The 24745-nt window shown below is 43.8% G+C and overlaps 1 protein-coding gene across 1 annotated transcript in view; it reads left to right on the top strand.

The window, feature by feature from the left end:
• The window catches only part of LOC132821800 (segment polarity protein dishevelled homolog DVL-3), a 121857-nt gene that overhangs the window by 11735 nt on the left and 85377 nt on the right, over positions 1–24745 (top strand). The window contains exons 2-3 of the mRNA XM_060834604.1: positions 19283–19352; positions 24592–24713. Of these exons, the coding sequence (XP_060690587.1) occupies positions 19283–19352; positions 24592–24713 (192 nt within the window). The remainder of the gene's footprint in view (positions 1–19282; positions 19353–24591; positions 24714–24745) is intronic.

Genomic DNA, 24745 nt, shown 5'->3' with positions numbered 1-24745 from the left:
TAATCTCAGTTTAGTGCTGATTGTTATTTGCTCAGCACAACAGGGAGAAATATTGCCATGTTACACTTCTTAAAGTATTGCCTGTGGGATCTTCACATTGACCTCTGAGAGCATATTGGCATTCAATTTAGCATCTAATCTGTAACACAGCAGTCCAGAGCTCCCTCAGTACTGGGCAGTCTCGGTAATGGGACTTGAACCCATAACCTCCTGACTCCTGGGCAAGCGTGTTAATTACTGAGGCACAGCTTATGCCAAGTATTAGACAGCTCAGAGTGCTTTGTTAACCACAATGGTGCTGTGCATTGTGGACCCAAGGACTCTGCTTATTTTAGTTGCATGTTACAGTCTGCAACAACAGTTCCAACTAACACACATCCTCACACTGAGCTGCAGTGTAATTGAGAGTTGAGCACAGAGGACAAGGCAGGAGGGAAAAAGTGAGGGAGGGAAAGTGAAATGAGGAAATGATGGAGTGCTGGATGAGACAGGAGAATGGGGGCTGTCTTCATTTGTACTGCTCTATATTAGTTGTACTGAACTGTGGCTCTGTGAATTTTTGACTCACCAACAATGACACCATGTGGAAATCTAATGACAACACCTTTATTCCTGGGCGATGTTTCCAACTTTTACCATTCTTTTGTTTTAATTTACATCAAATGCTCATCTCAATGTGTTTTACCTGACTTGTTAATGCTTTTAACACTTGTGCTGTATCTCCTCTGTTTCTCTATGTTTCTGCAACAGTCTCTCTGCACCTTTTATTGTTGAAGTCTCTTACTGTGGTTGCCTCAAATTCAGTCTCTTGTTCCTGTCCGTTTTGTCTTTGAAACTAATTTTTTTTTCTTTTCCTCTCCGAATTCTTTAGCCTCTGTCTCTCAGTCTAGTCGCTTTCTCAGTGCTTTTTTTGTCTGTGGCACTATCTCTTACCTTGTTCACTATATTGATACCTCCCTCCTTTTAATCCTATCCATATCTCAGTGTTTGCCTTGTGACTTAAGAATGTTTTATCTACATGCCACAGATCAACATTAGATCTAGAAAAACCTAAAGACTTCAGATATTACCCAAAGGTGCTGATATGCATGTGCAGTAGAGATTCTATTAATGCGCAAGAAGCAAGCTGTCCAGTGAACTGTTGCACTGCCTGTGTGTGAACAATAGACAGGCAGATGGACAGATGTAGCAGACCTATTCTTTACATGCATGACTTACATGTACTCAATGGAAAGTGACAGTTTCTAGACATTACTAGTTTCATTCAGGGACAATGATTTGCAGATATTTGAATAATGTGTCTTGGGGAGTGGGGTGACATTTTCAAAATGTGTCTGTTGAATAGTGAAAAACATCAGCAAGTGAATTCTACATTCTGTACTTTGAAGTTTGTATAATGCAGCGAACACTTCAAATTGCAAACATCAGGGTACTGATGGGAACATGTCTGTTGTCACTGTATCACACTGGGGTGCAGTACCAGTGGGGAAAGGTCTGTTCCTATGTACTGCTGAGGACAGGTCTGTCACTGTTTAACATGCATACGATACTAATGAGTTTAGATCCATCATTGTCTGACATTGGGGTACAGTACTGTTGGGTTTAGGTCTTCACTGTATAACAATGAGATACACAACTGATGGGCACAGCTCCATCACTGTGTACACTAACACAGTACTGTTGAGGATATGTTTTTCTCTGTTTAACACAGTGTACAGCACTGGTGAGACAAATCTATTGTCACTGTATATTGTTGGGTTACAGTAATGTTATGTCTTTGTATAACATTAGGGTGTAGGCCTGATGGGGACAGGTTTTTTAAAGTTCCTTCATGGGATATGGGTGTTGCTGGCTGTTCCAGCATTTATTGCCCATCCATAAAACCCCTTGGGAAGATGGTGGTGAGCTGCCTCCTTGAGCCACTGCAGCCTTTTGATGTAGGTAGCCCCACGCATTGATTTTACCTCCATGATACTGAAGCACTGGTGACACTCCTCCAAATAGGAGGATAAGTGGCTTGGAAGAAAACTTGCAAATGGTGGTGTTTCATGAATTCTTTATGTTGATGGTGGTTGCGGGTGTCTGAGGTGCAGCGTAAAGGGTTTTGGTGAATTTCTGCAGTTCATCTTGTAGATGGTACACTTTCCTGCCTCTGTGTGTCAGTTGTGGAGGTAGTGAATGTTGTTGGGGTGGTGTTAAAAAAGTGGGGTGCTTTGCTATGGAAGATGTTGAGCTTTCTTTCATTCATTTACAGGACATAGGTGTTGCTGGGTAGGCCAGCATTTATTACCCATTCCTGATTGCCCAGAGGGCAGTTGAGAGTCACCCACTTTGCTGTGGGTCTGGAGTCACATGCAGACCTGACCAGATAAGGATGGCAGGTTCCTTCCCTAAAGGGCATTAGTGAACCAGATTGGTTTTTACTGACAGTTAGCATTGGTTTCATGCTCATCATTAGGTATTCAATTTCAAATTTTTATTGAGTTCATATTCTACCAGCTGCCATTCCAGGATTCAACTCCAGGTCCTCCGATCATTACCTGGGTCTCCAGCACCATTCTAGCGATAATATAACATTGCCTCCACTAACATTCTTGAAAGTTACTGGAGCTGCACTCATCCAGAAAAGTAGGGAGTATTCCATTACACTCCTGAATTGCATCTTTTAAGCAGTGGTTTGGGGAGTGAGGAGATTTGGTACATGCTCCTAGGCTCTGAGCTGGCCTTGTTGCTATTGTATTTAAATAGCTAGTCCAGTTCAGCCATTGGTCAAAGTGGAGTACTCAGTGATGGTAATGCCCTTGAATGTCAAGGGGCAACATTCAAAATCTCTCTCTTTACAGATGATCATTGCTTGGCACTTGTCTTATTTGAATGCCACATGCTTAGATATTGTCCAGGGTGTGCTGCATATCAGCACGGACTGTTTCAGTATCCAAGGAGTCACAACTCCTTGCTGAACATTGTACAGTGAGCAAACATCCCACTTCTGACCATTTGTTGGAAGAAAGGTCATTGAAGACACTGAAGATAGTTGGAGCAAGGTTACTACCCTGAGGAATGCCTACTGAGATATCCTCAAACTTAGGCAACCTGTCATTGCCTATCAGCAGAGAGTTTCCCTCTGATTCCCATTGATTCCAATTTTATCAATGTCCCTCAATATCATGCTTCGTCAACTCTGGCCTTGATGTAGAGGTCTGTGACTTTGACCTCATCTCCGGAATTCAGCTCTTTTGTCCACTTTTGAAACAAGGCTGTAATGAGGTCAAGAGCTGAGTAGCCCAGGCAGAACCCAAACTGGGCGTCACTGAGCAGGTGGTGCTTGATAGCACTGTTGATGACACCTTCTGTCACTTTACTAATGACTGAGAATAGACTGAAGGGATGGTAATTAGCTGAGTTCGATTTGTCCTACTTGTATACAGAACACACCTGCATAATTTTCTCCATTGTCAGGTAGATGTCAGTGATGTATCTTTACTGGAACAACTTGGCTGAGGATGCCACACGTTCTGGAACACACATCTTTGGGATAATTGCTGGAATATTGTCAGGGCCAATAGTCTTTGCATTATTCAGTGCCTCCGGTTGTTTGCTGATACCAAGTGGAGTGAAACAAATTGACTGAAGATCAGTGTCTGTGATGTTGGAGACCTCTGGAGGAGGCTGAGATGGTTCATCGACTCAGCACTTCTGGCTGAAGATTGTTTCAAATGTTTCAGCCTTTTCTTTTGCGCTGATGTGCTGGGTTGTCCCATCGTTAAGGATGGGGATATTTGTGGAGCTGCCTCCCTTGGAACCGCCCCTCCGCATAATTCATGACTGGATGTGGTAGGAGTAGGCAAAACTCAGACCTGATCCATTGGTTGTGGTGTTGTTCAGTCTGTCTATCACTTATTGTTTGTGCTGTTTCTTGCAAATAGTCCTGTTTTCTGGTAGTTCCGTCACTGTATAACACAGGTACAGTGCTGGTGGAAACAGGCCTGTCAAACAGTATTGTCAGCGCTTGGCTAGTTGTAATCTTTCCTCTTCTCTCGTTGTACCTATCCACTGAGTAAGCTCCCAACCCCAAGATTGTTAAATTATTGAACATAGAATGTTACAGCGCAGTACAGGCCCTTCAGCCCTCAATGTTGTGCCGACGTGTGAAATTAATCTGATGCCCATCTAACCTGCACCTTTCCATTATTATCCATATGTATGTCCAATGCCCATTTAAATGGCCTTAACATCAGCGAGTCTACTACTGTTGCAGGCAGGGCGTTCCACGCCCCTACTACTCTCTGAGTAAAGAAACTACCCCCTAATATCTGTCCTAAATCTATCACCCCTTAATTTAAAGCTATATCCCCTCGCGTTAACCTTCACTATCTGAGGAAAAAGGCTCTCACTGTCCACCCTATCTAACACTCTGATTATCTTATATGCTTCAATTAAGACACTGCTCAACCTTCTCTGACGAAAACAGCCTCTGTTCTTTCATCCTTTCCTTGTAAGACCTTCCCTCCATACCAGGCAACATCCTAGTAAATCTCCTCTGCACCCTTTCCAAAGCTTCCACCTCCTTCCTATAATGCAGTGGCCAGAACTGCATGCAATACTCCAGGTGCAGCCTTACCAGTGCCTTGTACAGCTGAAGCATGACCTCGTGGCTCCGAAACTCAATCCCCCTACCAATAAACGCCAACATGCCATATCCCTTTTTAACAACCCGTATCAACCTGGGTGGCAATTTTCAGGGATTTATGCACCTGGACACCGAGATCTCTCTGTTCATTTACACTGGCAAGAATTTTACCATTAGTTCAGTACTCTGCATTCCTGTTACTCCTTCCGGAGTGAACTACCTCACACTTTTATGCAATAAACTCCATTTGCCACTTCTCTGCCCAGTCTCTGTATCTTATCTATGTCCTTCTGTACCCCACAACATCATTTGGCACTATCCACAACTCTGCCTACCTTAATGTCTACCTCAAATTTACTAACCCATCCTTTTATGTCCACATTCAGATAATTTATAAAAATGACAAACAGCAGTGGCCCCAAAACAGATCTTGGGGCACGTCATTGGTCACTGAGCTCCAGGATGAACATTTCCCATCAACCACCACTCTCTGTCTTCTTTCAACTAGCCAATTTCTGATCCAAACCGCTAAATCACCTTCAATCCCTAAACTCCTTATTTTGTGCAATAGCCTACCATGTGGAACCTTATCAAATGCCTTACTGAAGTCCAAATACAGCGCATCAACTGCTTTACCTTCTTCCACCTATTTTGTCACCTTCTCAAAGAACTCAACAAGGTTAGTGAGACACGACCTACCTTTCACAAAACCGTGTTGACATCCATAATCAAATTATTCCTTCCCAGATGATTATAAATCCTATCTCTTATAATCTTTTCCAACACCTTACCCACAACCGAAGTAAGGCTCACTGACCTATAATTACCAGGGTTGTCCCAGCTCCTCCTCTTAAACGATGGAACAACATTTGTTATCCTCCAGTCTCCTGGCAGTACTCCTGTCAACAATGATGACATAAAGATCGAAGCAAAAGGCTCTGCACTCTCCTCCCTGGCTTCCCAGAGAATCTGAGGATAAATTCCGTTCGGCCCATGGGTCTTATCTATTTTCAGATCTTCCAAAATTGCTAAAATCTCCTCTTTGTCAACCTTAATCCCATCTAATCTTGTAACCTGTATCTCCATACTCCATACTCTACCCTTTTCCAATGTGAATACTGACAAAAAATATTCATTAAATGCTTCCCCTATGTCCTCAAATTCCATACACAACCCTCCACTACTATCTTTGATTGGCCCTAGCATCTTAGAAGGCAAAGCAATGGTAGCACTGACTATTCACAGAAACCAAAGCCCGAATCCACGTCAATCTGTAGAAGTGCATTAGTCCTAAGCCTGTGGTATTTTTGTCACCATTTCACACATTTAAACAGTCACTGACTCCACCATGGATGCAGTGTGGCAGCAGGTTATACCATCTTCATGATGCACTGCAGCAAAAATTATGACTCTGCAGTCATCACCTTCAGTCACACATGATCTCTACACCCTGGAGACCCGAGGGCTACAGATGCATGGCATCACCATCCATAGATTCTGTGGCAAACTATACGCCATCCTGACTGGAACTATACCGCTTTTTTTTTCATTGTTACCAGGTCAAAATCCTTGAACTCCCTTGCCCAAGAGTACTGTGGCTGCATGTATGTACCATATGGTCCACAGTGTTTCAAAGAAACAGCTCACCACTATCGTCTCGAGTTTTGGGGATGAGGAATAAATGCTGGAATGGCCAGCAATGCTTACATTTCATGAACCAATAAATACCAGAAAAGTTCATTGGCCATAAATGTGTTTTGGGATACTCTGACATTCTGAACAATGTTATATCAATGCATGTCTACTTTTAAAATCAGAAAATGTGTCAATCCCCAGGAGGTCAGGCAGCATCTGCAGCAAATGAATCAGCGTCATTACTTAGGCCTGTGACCTTTCATCAGGATGTTGAGGTGCCGGTGTTGGACTGAGGTGGACAAAGTTAAAAATCACACAACACCTGGTTATAAGCCAACAGGTTTATTTGGGAGTAATTGCTTTCTGAGCGCTGCTCCTATAATAGGTAGTTGTGGAGCAGGATCATCAGACACAGAATGTATGGCATTCTGTGTCTGATGATCCTGCCCCTTTAGTTACCTGATGAAGGAGCAGCACTTCGAAAGCTAGTGCTTCCAAATAAACCTGTTGGACTATAACTGGGTGTTGTGTGATTTTTTAACTTTGTCCACTCCTTTCATCAGAACAGTTTTTTATTTTATAAATTATCAATTAACAAATGAAAATGTGTCAGTCTTAAAAAGATCTGATGTCCTGTAGTGTAGTCAGTAACTTAACCAGAAACAATCTAGATTCCTACTTCCCAGTACTTGTTGAAATAAAAAAAAATCAGAAATTCAGAAAACCCCAGGTCCATTGATTATCTGGAGAGGAATGGTAAGCGGGTGAGTTTGTGGTTTGGCTGTTTTGGGAAGGCAGTGGTCTCGTGATGATGACACTGGTTTGATAATCCAGCACCCACTGGATGTATGGGTGTCAATCCCCAGTGCAGGAAAATAGCGCAGTTTAAAATCAATGAAACAAACCATGGAAAGAAAAAAGCTAGTTTAATTATGAGCATGTAACCACTGTCATAAAAACCCATCGGGTAGACTAATGTCTTTTAAGGAAGAAGATCTGCTGTCCTTCCTTGGTCTGGTCTACATGTAACTATGGACCTACAACCGTGTGGTTGACTCCTTACTGTTGTCTGGGTAATCAGAGACAGGCAAACATTACTGGCCTAGCCCCAAGGATTTCCTCATCCTGAGAACAAATTTAAAAAAGGTTTTTTAGATCTAGTTGAAGCAATTGGGCAAGCACTTGATTAGCCGTGTCTAGGGCTAACAAAATGTTATCAAGGAAAGCCTTTCATTGGAACATTCCCCACTACTCCACCCCTACCCCCCCAAGCCCCCCCCCCCCCCCCCCCCCCCACCCCCCACCCATCCCCCATCTCCTGTTAGACAGCTGCTGTGTGGCACAGTTCACCCTGGAGAGAGACATCAGCTTTTAAAATGCAGTCAGCCTGGAGTAGGTGTGGCGAGTGAGTTTTGTTTTGCTCTGCTCTAAGGCTCTCCATTGATACACTTGACGGAACCGTAATGATTTAATTGACTTCTCATGATGCCAGATGGTCTGAGGATAGTACAGTGCTACATGCATTGCCGATCAAAGCTGTCCCTGTACTCATTAAGCACAGTGACCAAGAACAGTTTTGTTCATCTGTTCATCAGCAGGACATCATCTCTGTACAGGATGGCCCTTGACCTGTGAATATCGAAGAGCATAAAACTAGAATCAGGACCAAGTCATGCAGTCCCTTAAGCCAGTTCCATTCCCCCTTTTTTTAAACTCAACCTTTTGATTTAACACCTTTTACACCAAATCCATTTCTCACCCGATCTTCATAGCCCTCGTTTGCCTTAGAGTACAAAAGCCCATAGACCTTTGTTTCAATTATACTTGGTGTCTGAGTATCTGTAGCCTTCTAGGGTAGGGACTTCCAGATATACACAACCCTATGATGAAACCTTAGTCCTTAATGGCTGACTTCATAGTGACCCAGAGATCTTGACTCTCTAGCCTGGAGAAAAAGACCTTTTATTGTCTACTCTATCAAACTCTCTAAGAGTTGTACATATTTCACTAAGATTAACAAGATGCGGTTGCATCATTAAGGATTCTCAAGGGGCTTGAAAGTGTAAGTGCTGAGAGAGTGTTTCCCCTCATGGGAAAGTCTGGGACCTGAGGGCATAGTCACAGAATAAAGGGGTGTTAATGTAAGACTGAGTTGAAGAGAAATTTCTACTTTCAGAGGGTTGAGAGTCTTTGGAACTCCTTGCTACACGAAGCTGTGAGGGCAGAGTCCTTGTGTTTATTTAAGGTTCAGCTAGATAAATCCTTGATCAATAGGGAATCGAGGGTTACAGAAAGGTGCAGAAAGTGGATATGAGGAATATCGGATTGGCCATAATCCTATTGAATGGCAGTGCAGGCTTGAAGAAATGAACTGAAAGCTCCTGTTCCTATTTCTTACTGTCTTGTCAAACTGCTAGACTCCAGAGAATACAGATCCATGGTATGTTTGAGGTGACAAGCCCCTCAGTTTGTATTGCAAGTGTAGGGAGTATAAAAGTGAGGATGTATTGCTTAACAGAGCTTTGGCAAGACAGCATCTAGTTTACTGTGAGCAGGTTGTCATCTCCTTATCTGAGGAATGTCTTTGGCAGCAGTTTGGCAAAAGTTCATTTGGCTTATTTCTGGGTGGCAGGGAGAGGGATCTGGGTGAAAATGGAAGACCGGGGGCAGGGTCTGGGTGAGAGTGGAAGATGAGGTGAGGGGTCTGGGTGAGAATGGGAGGCAGGGTGAGGGGTCTGGGTGAGAATGGGAGGCAGGGTGAGGGGTCTGGGTGAGAATGGGAGGCGGAGTGAGGGGTCTGGGTGAGAATGGGAGGCGGGGTGAGGGGTCTGGGTGAAATGGGAGGTGGGATGAGGGGTCTGGGTGAGAATGGGAGCCATGGTGAGGGATCTGGGTGAGAATGGGAGGCGGGGTGAGGGGTCTGGGTAAGAATGGGAGGCGGGTTGAGGGGTCTGGGTGAGAATGGGAAGTGGGGTGAGGGGTCTGGGTGAGATTGGGAGCCATGGTGAGGGGTCTGGGTGAGAATGGAAGGCAGGGTGAGGGGTCTGGGTGAGAATGGGAGGTGGGGTGAGCGTTCTGCATGAGAATGGAAGATGGGGTGAGGGGTCTGGGTGAGAATGGGAGGGGGGAGGGGTATGGGTGAGAATGGGAGACGGGGTGGGGGGTCTGGGTGAGAAGGGGGCACGGGGTGAGGGGTCTGGGTGAGAGGTCTTGGCGAGAATGGGGGGCAAGGTGAGGGGCCTGGGTGAGAATGGGAGATGGGGCAGGGCCTGGGTGAGAATGGGAGGTGGGGTGAAGGGTCTGGGTGAGAATGGAGGTGGGGTGAGGGGTCTGTGTGTGAATAGTAGGCAGGATAAGGGGTCTGGGTGTGAATGGGAGGTGGAGTAAGGGGTCTGGGTGAGAATGGGAGATGGGGCAGGGCCTGGGTGATAATGGGAGGCAAAGTGAGGGGTCTGCGTGTGAATGGGAGGTGGGGTAAGGGGTCTGGGTGTGAATGGGAGATGGGGTGAGGGGTCTGGGTGAGAATAGGAGATGGGGTGAGGGGTCTGGGTGAGAATAGGAGATGGGGTGAGGGGTCTGGGTGAGAAATGGGGCACGGGGTGAGGGGTCTTGGTGAGAATGGGGGGTGAGGTGAGAGGTCTGGGTGAGAATGGGGGGGTGAGGTGAGGGGTCTGGGTGAGAATGGAGGTGGGGTGAGGGGTCTGTGTGTGAATGGTAGGCGGGGTAAGGGGTCTGGTGTGAATGGGAGATGGGGCAGGGCCTGGGTGATAATGGGAGGCAAAGTGAGGGGTCTGGGTGTGAATGGGAGGTGGGGTAAGGGGTCTGGGTGTGAATGGGAGATGGGGTGAAGGGTCTGGGTGAAAATGTGAGACGAGGGGTCTGTGAGAGAATGGGAGGTGGGGTGAAGGGTCTGGGTGCGAATGGGAGGTGGGGTGAAGGTTATGGATTAGTCTTCTTCCATTCATGCTTTTCTCTATTCCTTTTTATGATCTTCACATTGTCCCTTGTTCCTCAGGATGTTGACCTGAGCAAATCCTTTTCTCAGAGAAAAGCACTCCCTCCATTTAAAATGATAATGGGAGTACTCTGTTAAATAACAGCACCATTGCATTTATATGGTACCTTTTATTGTATTAAAATTATGACTCCAAGATGTTTTGCAGGAGTGAGATTGATGAAGAATTGACAAATGAATCAAATAACTAGACATTGACCGAGTTAACATTTTGAATATGGTATGATTCTTCAAAACTTTTTAGGTTTATTTTAGATTTCCAGCATGTTCAATATTTTGTTTTTATTTATGGATACATTAGGAACGGTGACCAAATGTCTGGTTAAAAAGCAGTAGGTTTTAACGAGCATCTTAAAGGAGGAGGAGATTAAAGAGCTCGAGAGTTTGTGGAGGAAAATCTAGAGCTTGGGTTCTAAGTAAGTGAGGGTGCGAGCATCAGTGGTGGGGAATGAGATTTAGAGACATGCAAGATGTGAGATTCAGGAACCTTCAGCAATAAGATTTCATCCTGCAATGTGCAATAACTTTGCACAGCATTTGCATTCTATGTAGACCCAATCTCCTGCCAATTATTCCCTGTGCGGAGGAGGTGTGGGTGAAGTGAGGATGGAAATATGGAGCAGACAAACAAAGAACTTGCGTTTATATAAGCATGCTGCCAAACTCTGAGTCAGGAGGTTGTGGGTTTAAATCCCTGCCCAGGTACTTGAGCATAAAATCACGGCAGACACTCCCAGTACATTACTAAGAAATGCTGCACTGTCAGAGAGGATGTTTTTCATGCTGAGCCATTAAATAGAGAATATAGAAGACTCTATGGCATGATTTTGAAGAGGATCTGAGGAGATCGCCCCATTGTACTGACCAATGTTTATCCTTTAACTAATATCATTAAAAAGTATTATCTACTCATTATTACATTGCAGATGAATAAGTTCTTGCTGTGTGAAATTTGGCTGCCTTGTTTCCTACTTAACAGTGACTTCTTCAAGATTATTTAATTAGCTTAAAATGCTTTGAGACTGTGGTTGTGGAAGGCGCCGTATAAATACAAGCCCTTTTATTCACCTCACATGTCCCAAGGCCACCCTAAAATGCTTCCCAATTAGTTTTGCAATAAACTCACTGTTTACTGAACTTGAACCCAAGGAGATCTCGTACACAAGTAAAAAATGAGGTCTGCAGATGCTGGAGATCACAGCTGCAAATGTGTTGCTGGTCAAAGCACAGCAGGTCAGGCAGCATCTCAGGAATAGAGAATTCGACGTTTCGAGCATAAGCCCTTCATCCTGATGAAGGGCTTATGCTCGAAACGTCGAATTCTCTATTCCTGAGATGCTGCCTGACCTGCTGTGCTTTGACCAGCAACACATTTGCAGATCTCGTACACAGTCAATGACATAAATTGCTGTTAGTCTGTTTTTAGTGATGAGGCTGAAGAATAAAAGTTGTTTAGGAGATCCAGCATGTCTGCTCTTCTTTGAACAGAACTGAGGACAAGAAGGCAAACAGGGCCTTAGTTTAATATTGGCAGAATGTTTCCTTCCACAATGGCTTGCTTCCTCAGTCCAGCATCTTAATTCTATGTGTGCAAGCAGTGTTAAATTGTTGGTATAAAGAGCAAAATAAAATGCTCCAAATAAATATTTGCTCAGCAACAACGCATTGAAAGTGGGTTGGAATCAAATTAAGGCGATTTGTGGTCTGTGGTGAGGCCTGTGATTACACCACAGTTTCCTGCCACGGTGTCTCTGCCTCAATCTAGCACTTCCTGTCTCCTGTATGCTGTTCGGCAAGCTGAAAAGAGTTTTCCCTTCCTGAAAGACCGTCTTTATCTGAATAACCCACCCAGGGTTGTGTATCTGTTGCCTTTGGATTGTGCTCGACAAACACACGAGAGACCGTGAGGTAGTGATCAGGATATTAAATCATGACATACGGCTGTTTCCCCTAGTTATTTCCCTCTTCTAGTTCATGTTATTGCAAATTTTATTTTCTCTTACATGCAAGTGTAGAAATACTGACCCTATCATTTTAGCACACTCAGTATTGCAACAAGGCTGGTGGTGTAATTCTGAATTTCAAATAGGGAGATGTAGAATTAACCCATGGAAATATAGTCCAGAGAGCTTAGTGATGGTGATAAGAATAATGCTACAGATGCTGCATAATGTGCATGGGCAATAAATGGCCAATGACACGCACATACCCTGAACAAATCTTTTTTTTAAATCTGGAGATGGAGAACATTATGAAGAATAGCTTATGTGAATTTCAAAAAGTGAGGTTTTGTTCAATTCACCTTATTTAATTCTGTAAGCAGTGCAGGATAAGTGAACCACAGATGACAACAACAACATTAAGAACTTGCCTTTATACAGCACCCTTAAGGTAGTGAAGTGACCAAAAGTGCTTCATTGAAGCAATATCTTAAAGAAAATTGACACTAAGCCACGAGTGTATGAATGGATGTGATCAAGTGCTTGATCAGTTAGGAAGAGTTAAAACTGCTTCTTAGAGAGTAGAGAAAAGCAGATTGGCTTTAGGGAGTTCAAGGTTACTGACAGTAAATCAGTGAAGATCAGGGATGTACAAATTGCCAGAATTTGAGAAGTACAAAGGTCTCTGAGATCTTAGGGCTGAAGGAGAGCATACAAGTAGGGAAAGGAGTAGCCATGGAGTATTTTAACACCAGAATGAAAAGTTTAAGTTGAGGCAATGTTTAGATCAGAGCCAGGACAGTGTGATGCATGAACGTGACTCAGTCCAACTTAATGTGGACAGAAGGGTTTTGGGTGAGTTCAAGTTTGTGAAGAATGCAAAATGGGAGGACAGCCAGGAGACTATTGCTGAAGTCCAGAATCTACCAAGGGTTTTAGGAATAAATGGGCTGAGGCAGGGAGCGGAGGTCGATTATGAAAGGGGATCAGGGCTGGGAACTAAATATCCAAGGAAAAATGTCCTGTCGAAAGGACAGATGGGCGGAAGAGGTGGTGTTGCCTTGTTAGTAAGAAATGAAATTAGATCAATAGCAAGAAGTGATATAGAGTGACAAGGCATGGAGTCTGTGTGGGTAGAATTGAGGAGCTGCGGAAGGAAGAAAACCCTGATGGGACTTAGGTATAACAGTAATCGTGATCTGGGGAAGAAAACGATCAGGAGAAAGGGGTCATCAACAAGATTGGAGTCAGTGAGTCGGGGATTGAAGACGATAACTTTGGTCTTTCTAATAATTATTTGCTCATCCAAGGTGCCACATAAGAGGCTTGTGACAGTGGTCAGGATATGTCGGTTCAGAGTCATGTAGCTGAATGAGTTAAGAGACAGAAAAACCCAAACCGGGTTGAGATTAAGGGAAGTTACTCAGATTGATGAAAAATGGTGTTCCACAGGGATTCGTGCCACACTGGTTCAGATTTTCTGTAAACAATTTGCACCCAGAATTGTAAATGTGAATGGTTTGCTGATGATACTAAATTACGAGGTGTAACTAATAATCCCTGATCTTGTTCCAAACTTCCCTAGCTTCTGGGAAGGTCCCAGTGGAATGAAAAACAGCAAACGTCAAATTCTTATTCATGAAAACAGGGAAACAGAAGGCAAGAATTTGTATGCCAGTTAGTCGGACGTCTATCATTGGGAAAATGCTAGAATGCCTAGTAACAGACGGTATCAATGTAGTTTTCTGAAAGGAAAGTTATCTTTGATAAATCTTCGAGGATGGGTCAAGCAGGAGATAGATAAAAAAGCTGAAAATGTGTTGCTGGAAAAGCGCAGCAGGTCAGGCAGCATCCAAGGAGTAGGAGAATCGACGTTTCGGGCATGAGCCGTTCTTCAGGAATGAGGAGAGTGTGCCAAGCAGGCTAAGATAAAAGGGAGGGAGGAGGGACTTGGGGGAGGGGCGTTGGAAGTGCGATAGGTGGAAGGAGGTTAAGGTGAGGGTGATAGGCCAGAGTGGGGGTGGGAGCGGAGAGGTCAGGAAGAAGATTGCAGGTTAGGAAGGTGGTGCTGAGTTCGAGGGTTGGGACTGAGACAAGGTGGGGGGAGGGGAAATGAGGAAACTGGAGAAATCTGAGTTCATCCCTTGTGGTTGGAGGGTTCCTAGGCGGAAGATGAGACGCTCTTCCTCCAGCCGTAATTTTGCTGGTCTGAACGTAGTCCGGAGTCCGTGTGGGGTCAGCCGATTCCGTAGGCAGGTGCTGAGGAAGGAGATGTGGCTGTGGTAGTGAGTCTGTTTGAGGACGTGGCTGAAGAGCTTCTGGGCAGAGGAGATGACCTGGGGTGTGCAGTGAGAGAGGGACTCACTGAAATCCTTGTAGAGGGAGGAAGAGAGCTTCTTCAAGGAAGGCATCCTTGCAAGAGGATTTGCAGTAGGTTAAAATCTTCTAGGAGAAAGTGAGGACTGCAGATGCTGGAGATCAGAGCTGAAAATGTGTTGCTGGAAAAACGCAGCAGGTCAGGCAGTATCCAAGGAGCAGGAGAATCGACATTTCGGGCATGAGCCCTTCTTCAGGAATGAGGAGTGTGTGCCAAGCAGGCTAAGCTAAAAGGTAGGGAGGAGGGACTTGGGGGAGGGGCGTTGGAAGTGCGTTAGGTGGAAGGAGGTTAAGGTGAAGATGATAGGCTGGAGTGGGAGTGGGGGGCGGAGAGCATCCATGAATAGAAATTGGTTAACCTACAGGAAGCAGAGAGTTTGAATAAGAGGGTTTCAGGATGGGGAACTGTAACTAGTGACATTTCTCAAGGACTCGTGCCAGGAAGGTATCATTGCCAAATTAGCTGATGGATAGGGTAGGAACGAAGGCTATGAGGGTAATGAAAAGAGGCAGCAAACAAAGATTTATCTAATGGGCCCAATGAAAAAGCTATAAATATATATGGCAGCACCTGTGGAGAGAGAAACAGCATTTTCTCTTGATGACTTCATGCTAAAAGGCATAACACTTGGATGTTGTCAATCATTCGTTAACAAGTATGATGTTCCACCTAGGAAATTCTGTGTCATGGTGGACTCTGTGGGACTTTGTGTGGCTGATGAGCCATCCCTCTGACCGCACATTTGGCAAGTGTTTCTAGGAAGTTCAGTTGGTGCTTGGACTTGGAATCTCTGGCATTTCTTTACCAGGTTCCTTTTCTGTACTTCTGCCTGCTAACACATGTCCTCAAAGAATTGTGTCCCTTCATACATCAGCTTTCTCCAAGTTGGTTTCTTCTGAATGAGGCACTCCCATGTATTAATATCGATTATGCATTTCTTCAGGCAAGTCTTCATGGAGTCTTTGAAATACTTTCTCTGTCTTTCTCTCATGTGAGTGTCTTCCTTTGAACTGGGGAAAGATGGTTTGCTTTGGTGGTCAGAACTCTGACATCCTAAGCACATGGCCTACCCAGTGGAGTTGGTTTCAGCCTTAATGCTGGTGCTCTTCAATGTTCCAAAGGCAGTGATGTTTGTATGCCTGTCCTTGCAACTGATATGGAGAATCCATCTTAAACAGCTTGGATAGTACGTCTGAAAGGACATCTGGTGGCATCTGTATGGTATGCAGTCCATGTACTCGAATCATACACAAGAGTTGGAAGGATGCCTGCCTAATAACCAAGTATCTTGGTCCCAGCACGGATATTATTGTTATTGAAGACTCTCACCTGTGGATGGCAAAAGATAGAGCTCTCAGATTGGATGTGATGCTGAATCTTTGCATTGATGTCAGCCTTAGATGAGAGGTAGCTTCCCATGTATAGGAAATGTTTCATATTTGGGAGGAAATCTCCATTGCTCTTAATGGAGGGATGGACTGGGATGGGTGGATAAAGGACTTGAGTTTTCTTATGGTTGAGGCTGGTATGCCTCTGTGAAGGTGTTAGGCTATGCTTGATGCTTCTCTTCAGTGAAAACGGAGATGATGTTGTTATCCACATACTGAAGTTCCACAAACTTTCATCAAGTTCAGAATTTCCACAAACTCATCAAGTTCAATATCATTTTCATCTTGGATTGTGAAAAATTTCCCATCAATCTGTAGACAATGTCCACACCATTGAGGAGCTTGTTCTTAAAAAGATAAAGAATGATGGAGAAAAGGATGGAGATGATGACACATCTCTGCTCAATCCCTGTGATAGGGTTAGGTTAGACATCAGGGGATTCTGTCGTGTTATCTTGGTGAGGACCATTTCTGACATCTTTGTCATGGAGAAGATGGAGCTTGTTGATGAATTTCTATGTACCTCCAGGTTCTGATATTGAGTTTGATTTTGTCCAGCCCTCAGATAGATGAACCCACTGGATATGGTTTACCAGCTAAGTTGGTGACAGAACAGACTATATTTAAGCCACCTTTTCTAGCCTTTTCCCTGAGCAGGTTGAGCAGAGTGACATGAAAACTGCCGAAATGCTCTCCTGTTCAGAGCCCAAGAGCCAAACAACGAAATCAACTGTTGGCGTGTTGGTTAGAAGCTGGGGACTTCCAGATCTCTCAATCCTGTCCCCATCACCTGTTGTCGATCTCCCAGGGCTTGTGTTGTGTGTGGGGATATTGAATTCCTATCGGTAAATGCCTAGTGTGGGAGGTCTTTTAACATGGGAATGCTGCTTCATTCCTTAAGGAGCATATCCTTAACAGTAGACAAATCCAGTTCCACTGATGAGGAAACTTTAACAGCTGGAAGTTGAACTCCCTACTGGTGCAGCCTTCATCCGTTGTCACAACCATTGAGAATATCTTCCACCAAGATTCCCATTGAGGACTTATTTTGGATAGTGAGGACTGCAGATGCTGTTGATCAGAGTCAAAAAGTGTGTCGCTGGAAATGCACAGCCGGTCAGGCAGCATCCGAGGGGCACGAGAATCCTGATGAAGAGCTTAAGCTTGAAACATTGACTCATCTGCTCCTTGGATGCTGCCTGACCCACTATGCTTTTTCAGTGCCACACTTTTTGACTCTTTCGATTGTGCCTTATCTGGCTCTTTTCCTGCAATCCTCCCATCATGGGTGGTTCTTCCAGGATTTGAGAAGTCCTCACGGCATCATACTTGTGAGCAGTGGAACACTCGAGCCTTTCCCCCACATCAAGGTGGCAATTTATAAAGAAGCATGAATCATGGTGGGTTGTTGGTAAAGAAAGACACTATTTGGCCCAATGTGTCTCTGTCATCTTGGGTTAAAACAAATAACTTAAAATGCTAATTCTGTTTCTCTCTCCATATATGCTGCCTGATGTGCTACGTGTTTCTAGGATTCTCTGTTTTAATTTCACATCTCTGCCAATCCCATTGTTTGCCGTGTATAACATGGCATCTCTGAAGATGTAGCACTGTGTGCTTGCTGCTGTTCAACCAGTTATGTTCTAAAACAAGGAAGCTAAACTGGTCATACACGGCCATTTGGGTCAGTAGACTGATTGGATTAAAATTCCACTCTAGAGACTCAACCCAGTAATCAAAGAAAGAAAGAAAATAGTCAGCAGATCTTATCTGGATTATAAAGCCTTAACAAATTAATCTTGGGGCCCTATTGATGAAAATAAAATGTCATTAATTTTGACATTTCTGACTGAAACTGGATAACAGAAGGCTCTGGAGAAATTCTTATTGGTGTTTTCAGGATCCTAGGGAAGAAAAGACTTGCATGATGTCAGAAGGTTCCAATATGTTTCACAGCTTGTTGACATGTTTTTCAAGTGTGAGAACAGTTGTCATACAGGAAACATGCAGCTAATCTCCACACAGCAACCTCTCACAAAGCGGTATTTGGATATCCCTGTGCATGAATCAAAGAAAATTAACATAGAGGTACCAAGTTATTAATAAGAGAGATGGTGTGGCAGTTTTTATTGCAAGGGCGTTGGACATCACAGGGAAGCAGTCTTGTTGGGAAGCCACATCCTGAGAACTGTGCACAGCTTTGGTTACCTTATTTAAAGAAGAATGTATTTACCTTGGAGAGGGTGCACCCAAAGTTCACTAGAAGAGTCCTGGTTTTGCCCTTTACAGAAAAATAGGTTACAGTGGGCATTTCTCTCCAAAGTTTAGAAAAATGATGTGATCTTATTGAACTTACTAAATTTTTCTGGCTTGAGAAGGAAGGTGCTGAGAAGCTGTTTCCTGTCTGGGGTGAGGGCAAGAGTAAAATTGGGGATCAGTATTTCAGTTTAATGAATAAGCCAAGAAATTTCTCCATCCAGTGGGTGGTGAACATTTTGGGTTATTCCTCCCATAAGTCTTTGGAGTTGCTATCAATCTGTGTGTTCTAGACTGAGGTAGATAGATTTTTGGCCACTAAGGAAATGAAGACTATGTGGTTGGGCAGGAAGGTAGGGCTGAAATTGATGATCATGCATGATTTTAGTGAATTGCTTTTAGAGGCTAGATGGCCTTCTCCCGGTCTTATTTCTAATGTTCTTGAACAGTAATGTGACAATAACTAGATGCTATATTTGTTGACTAAGGGATAAACATTGACCAGGGCACCAAGGAAAACCACCATGCTCATCTTTGAAATAATGTGCAGCATCTTTTACACTCACCAGAGGGCTGACTGGACCTTGGTTTGCAGTGTCAATGGAAAGACGGCAATGGAAATCCCTCAGCATGGCATCAGAGAGTCAGAGGATGAAATGCTTGAATCCCAAATGGTTTGGGATTTGAATCTACAATGTTCTGATTCATCAGCAAGAATTCTATGCAATGACCCAAGGCTAATGAGCAATTGGGCAGCAGATTGGAGTCACACCCCTCAGTATCATCCCTTAATATGCCATTCTGTATAGGTGCTGTGAACAAGATCGGGATTTTTCCTGGTTGGGAGTAATGAGAGAGGACAAGTGTAAGTAATTGAGATTGGGATCTCCAGGGATGGGAGCTTTTTTCATATTCCTGGTCAGCCTCCATGGAAGGGTCTTAAGCTTGATTGCTAAATGCCTCCTTACAATCTTTTGGTTCAGAAAATAGATGTGGTGGTGGGTGCTTCAGTAAACTAACACCATCTCCATATCCCTGCAGGGTTGTAAAAGAAGAGATATCAGATGACAATGCCAAGTTGCCCTGCTTCAATGGTCGAGTGGTGTCATGGGTGAGTTATTTTTTCACTTCAGTTGGCTTGTGATCCCAAAAACAACAGTGTATCTAGAAGGACATGGAAACAGGCAATTTTGCCAACTGGTCCATGCTGGTCTTTATGCTTCAGACGAGTTTCATTGGGAGAGATAATATCTGATGCAATCAGCAAATCTTCTGCTTCCATTCCCATGCATTTCACTGGTAGGGTACAAGTGAAGATGCTTCACTTTAGTTTGAAGTGGGAGAGGAGAGAGAGTGCCCCACCCCCAGACCTACCCAAATCATCAATAGAATCAAGGTAAGTGACCATTTCTTCAAAGAGGCACTCTTACTGTAGTCTGACCTGGAGAGTGTAAACATTGACTAGGTGAGGTGGCATGTCTCAGAGCTGGATAGTGAAGTGGAGTAAGTGGTCTGACACATGCTTCCTGACACCAAGGATCTGTGGCTGAAAATGTGGTGCTAACAAAATAGCTGTCCTGTCGCAACGAAAGCATGAAGAACCCAGTAGACTTCTCCTTGCCAATTCAAGACCTTGATCTTCCAAACTATGTGGGTTTCATTCTTAAGAAGTGACAAGTTGACAATTGTATGGCAATGATGGCCCTCCAAAGAGCATACCATCCAGATCCACTCCACACCCCCCTGGCTGATTCTATCCCTGGACACTATGGGCAATTTACCATGGCCAACTCGCCTCACCTGCACATCAATTGCTGCCAATGATGGTGAAGCTCCCTAATGGTTGAAGTCATGGCAAGTGCACTGTACAGCCAACACCATTATCTCAGTTTGTGGAGGGAGGTGATGCAATATGACTCTAATCCTTTAGTCTTCCACTGAGGAACATATTGAGCTGGTGTAGCTCCTTTCAGTTCATGTCTGGAGTCTTTAGAACAGTGGGGACAGGCCCTACCACTGTGTGAGAACCAGCTGTGCTCTTTCACAATGGTGCAAGTGAACAGGCAAAAGTTCCTGTATTTCCCTCCGGTGGATAAGGGAAGACTTGGTGTGGGGCAGAGGGAGCAAAGTTATCCAGCCCTTCACTGGCAGTGGGCATTAAGTCACTCTGTGCCCTCTGTCATGCTACTCATAGAATCATAGAATCTCTACAGTGTGGAAAGAGGCCATTTGGCCCATTGAGTCCACACTGGCCCTCCAAAGAGCATACCATCCAGATCCACTCCACACCCCCCTGGCTGATTCTATCCCTGGACACTATGGGCAATTTACCAACTCGCCTCACCTGCACATCTTTGGACTGTAGGAGGAAACCGGAGCACCTGAGGGACACCCATGCAGACAGGGGGAGAATGTGCAAACCCCACACAGACAGCCACCCGAGGCTGAAATCAAACCTGGGTCCCTGGCACTGTGAGGCAGCAGTGCTAACAACTGAGCCACTGTATCACCCCGTACTGTACGCTTCTGGGTAAATACAGTGCAACTGGTGGCCCAGCCGCACCAGTCTACAGTGCCTCCCTTACTGTCACAGCTCCAGGATCAATAAGAGAGGCTTCTCTTTTTGTTGTGTGTTTTTATGCCATTTGGTGAGTTTTGGGTTTGAGGCAGACCAGTGGAGGATAAGGCAAGTCAAGGATGGCCTTCAAGCTTATCTTTAAAGTAACACTATGATACCATAAGACCATAAGATGTAGGAGCAGGAGTAGGTCATTCAGCCCATTGAGTTTTCACTTTCAATCAGTGAGATCATGGCTGATCTGATAATCCTCAACTCAACTTTACCCTATACCCTATAATTCCTGATTCTTACTGATTAAAAATCTATCTCAGTGTTGAGTATACTTAAAATCCCAACCTTGACATCCTTCTGTGATAAATAATTCCACAGATTCACTACCCTTTGAGGAAAGAAATTTCCCCTCATCCCTGTCTTAAATGGGCAACCTCTTAATCTGACATGCTACTTCTGACCCTATACTATCCCACAAGGAAAAACAATTCTGTTGTATCTACCCTGTCGAGACCCCTAAAAATTTTACATGTTTCATTAAGACCTCCACAAATTCTTCTCGACTCCAATGAGTAGGCCCAAACCACTCAATCTCTCCTTAAAGGAGGAAATACTCAGAATCAAATTAGTGACTCTTCTCTGGACTGCCTCTCCTGCCAGTATATCTGTTCCAAGCCACATTTCTCACTCTAAAATGGAATGCTAAATTTTACCATGTTATAGTCATTGTTCCCTGGAGATCCCTTTCTCTGAGATCATTTATTAAACCTAATTCATCATTCATTACCAGATCCAAAATAGCCCAGGTCTCTGGTTGGATCCACAACATATTGTTCGCAGAAACTGTCCTGATTACTTTCTTATGGCTTCCTTTGACAATTCAATTTACCCTATCTACAAAACGATTAAAATCACTCATGATTAGTGTAATGACGTTTTTTTTAACATTCCCTCATTATCTAATGTTTTATTTTCTGTCCTATGGACTGACTAATGTTCGGAGGCCTACAGACTACTTCCACCAGTGTCTGCTTTCAATTGTTATTTCTTACCTGTGCCTATATGGATTCTATATCATCTGATCCTAGATTGTTTCTTGCTACCATGCTCATTCCATCTCATGCTATCAAAGCTATTCCCTGTCTGCCTGTCCTTGTGAAAAGTCACAACCCCTGAATACTTAGTTCCCAACTTTGATCTCCTTATAACCATGTCTCCAGAATGACATTCACACTAAAGATTGTTATGTAGGGTAACCTTATACCAAACTCTGACAGATAGTTACTCTGGGTAATAACTTATCTTTCTCTTCCATATGTTCGTATTCATGTCCATGTCTGTCTTCTAGAGAATTGTATATTATAATGACAGTCTACATACCAATTTTTATAGATGCACCATAGAAAGCATCCTATCTGGATGCATCACAGTGTGGTATGGCAACTGATTTGCTCAAGACTGCAGAAATTACAGAGAGTAGTGAATGTAGCCCAGTCTATCACAAACCAACCTTCCATCCATTGACTCAGTGTACACTTCCTGCAGCCTCGGGAAAGCAACCAACGTAATCAAAGACCTCTCCCTCCCTGGTTGTACTTTCGTCCGCACTCTTCCATTGGGCAGAAGATGCAAAAGCTTGAAAACATATACTAACAGAACTAAGAACAGCTTCTTTCCTAACATTATCAGCCTTATGAATGGACCTCTCATCTCTTAGAGTTGATCTTTCTTTGCACCTCCTCTGTAGTTTTAACACTATATTTTGCACTGTGTGGTATCCTGATAAAATATGATTTGATAGAATAGTTGAATCCTTGCAGTGTGGAAACAGGCCCTTCGGCCCAATGAGTCCACACTGACCCTCCGAAGAGTATCCCACCCAAACCCATTCCCCATTACTCTACACCTACCCCTGACTAATGCACCTAACTTACATATCCCTCAACACTATGGGCAATTTAGCATGGCCAATTCACCTGAACTGCACATCTTTTGATTTGTCTGGTTAGCACGCAAAACAACACTTTTCACTGTATCTTGGTACATATGACAATAATAAATCAAATCAAATCAAATTTTCCAGTGTGCACCTTCGTGTCCATTCCAGATTGTTCTAAAATTGCCCGTACTGTGGTATTTATATGCAGTGATGTGCAATGCCAAGAGATCACAGCAAGAGTGCTCCAGGGTGTATTACCCTTACATGATAGCACCCTCCCTGAGCTCCACAGCTAGAAGGTGGTTGAAGTTCAGGGTCTCTCTGCAGTTCAGACTGTGGGTCACAGAGGATCTCATGGAAGAATTCTGGTTTGATAATGCTGTGTACAGTGACATTTATGTCATGAACTACGAACTGGATCCGGTCTCCAGCCTTTATACCTAAGACAATGGTGTGAATTTTTTCTTGGCAAAAGGTTTAGAGAATCAAGGCAGTTAGCTGGGGTTAAGATGCAGATCAGCCATTATTATTGGACTTGACAGGCTGAATGGTCTTACGTAAGAATTTATGAATGCTGTCTGCAATCGGGCAACAACAAAAAGAGAGCAGTTGTCCCATTTGTGCCTTTGTCATTTTTATGAAGGACTGTGCCATTTATCCTCCAGACTACTTTAATAAAAAGTAGCATCTTGCAGACAGTACACACCGCTACCTTTGTGTGTCTGTGCTGGAGGATATTTTATTGCATTAATGATAATTACTGTAAGGACCTTATCTTGTTATTTTTGTGTTTTTAAAAACTGCGGACTGAAATGAGAAAGAACTGTTTTAAAACCGGTGTATAAAAGGGTGACTGCAGTTTTGGAAAGCAAGTAAGCTGACATCCATGGTAAGCATTTTGATTAACTGTTGGAACAAGCAGTAAGTGAAGTCTGATTTGCGGACTGTTTGGAGCCGAGAGAGTGTACCAAAGTAGCTTTCGCTGGCAATCATAAATTGTTTGGTTTATAGATGAGTGACCAGTTATCAGTGACAGAGATCTTTTTGCCTGCTAACAGATGTGATTGGTTCTCTGGTAACCAAATAGCTTGGAACTGGGAACAAACTGCAGAGAGAGAGAGAGAGAGAGAGAGAAAAGTACAGTTCATCCCCAGCATGGGAGCAGTGTCTCTGATTTCTACAGTTAGAACTCATCATCAACCTGAAGGAACCCACTTTATCCTTCTTGGAAGAGTTGTTATAAGCTTTGAGTTTTAACTGATAAGTCAGGGACTTTGTATAAGTGAACTAGCCACCTCTGTCTCTTCCAAACCAATGGAAATGTCAGGAGAAAGGTGTCTGAAGCAATCTGCTGTCCAGCAGAGTCATAAAGATCATTTAACAACTAAATTTGGGGAAAAGTCTGATGAACTATCTTTCCTATTTTTCCTCTCTACCATTACTGATTCTACCCTAGTTGTGTGTGTGAGGGGGTGGGAGGTGGAGGAGGGAGGATTTAGCAAAGGATTACAGATTGTATTAGTAGATGCCAGCAGTTATACCTGCTTTTCTGCAGCTGGAGTCTAATTACTTGTAATACATAATTATTGTTGTTGAGTACAGAAACCTGGTCTTTTCTTTCTGTTAGGTAACTGAGTCGGATAAATAGGGAAATTTTGCATACTTTATAAAATCTTTAAACTTTTGTTTCTCTTATTTGTTTCCTTTCCTCCCGAATGCAGCTCAATGTCCACTTTCTCTCTGTGAAGCCCTTTAGCTTGATCACTGCGCAAAAAGAATTGCAGTAAAGTGTAAGTTATTGCTGATTGGTTTAATGCCAGTTTTATTCTTGCATTCCAGTTGGTGTCTGCAGAAGGTTCCCACTCAGATACTGGATCCACGTGTGCAGACAGCCAGTCGGATCTGCCTCCCCCCATTGAGCGGACGGGAGGCATTGGAGATTCACGGCCACCCTCCTTCCAGTAAGTATACCAGGCGGGTCTGCATTAACAAT

The sequence above is a fragment of the Hemiscyllium ocellatum genome, chromosome 13, assembly GCF_020745735.1.
Source record: "Hemiscyllium ocellatum isolate sHemOce1 chromosome 13, sHemOce1.pat.X.cur, whole genome shotgun sequence".
NCBI lineage: Eukaryota > Metazoa > Chordata > Chondrichthyes > Orectolobiformes > Hemiscylliidae > Hemiscyllium > Hemiscyllium ocellatum.
Note: the sequence above shows the minus strand (reverse complement) of the source record. Positions and strands in the feature narration are given on the sequence as shown.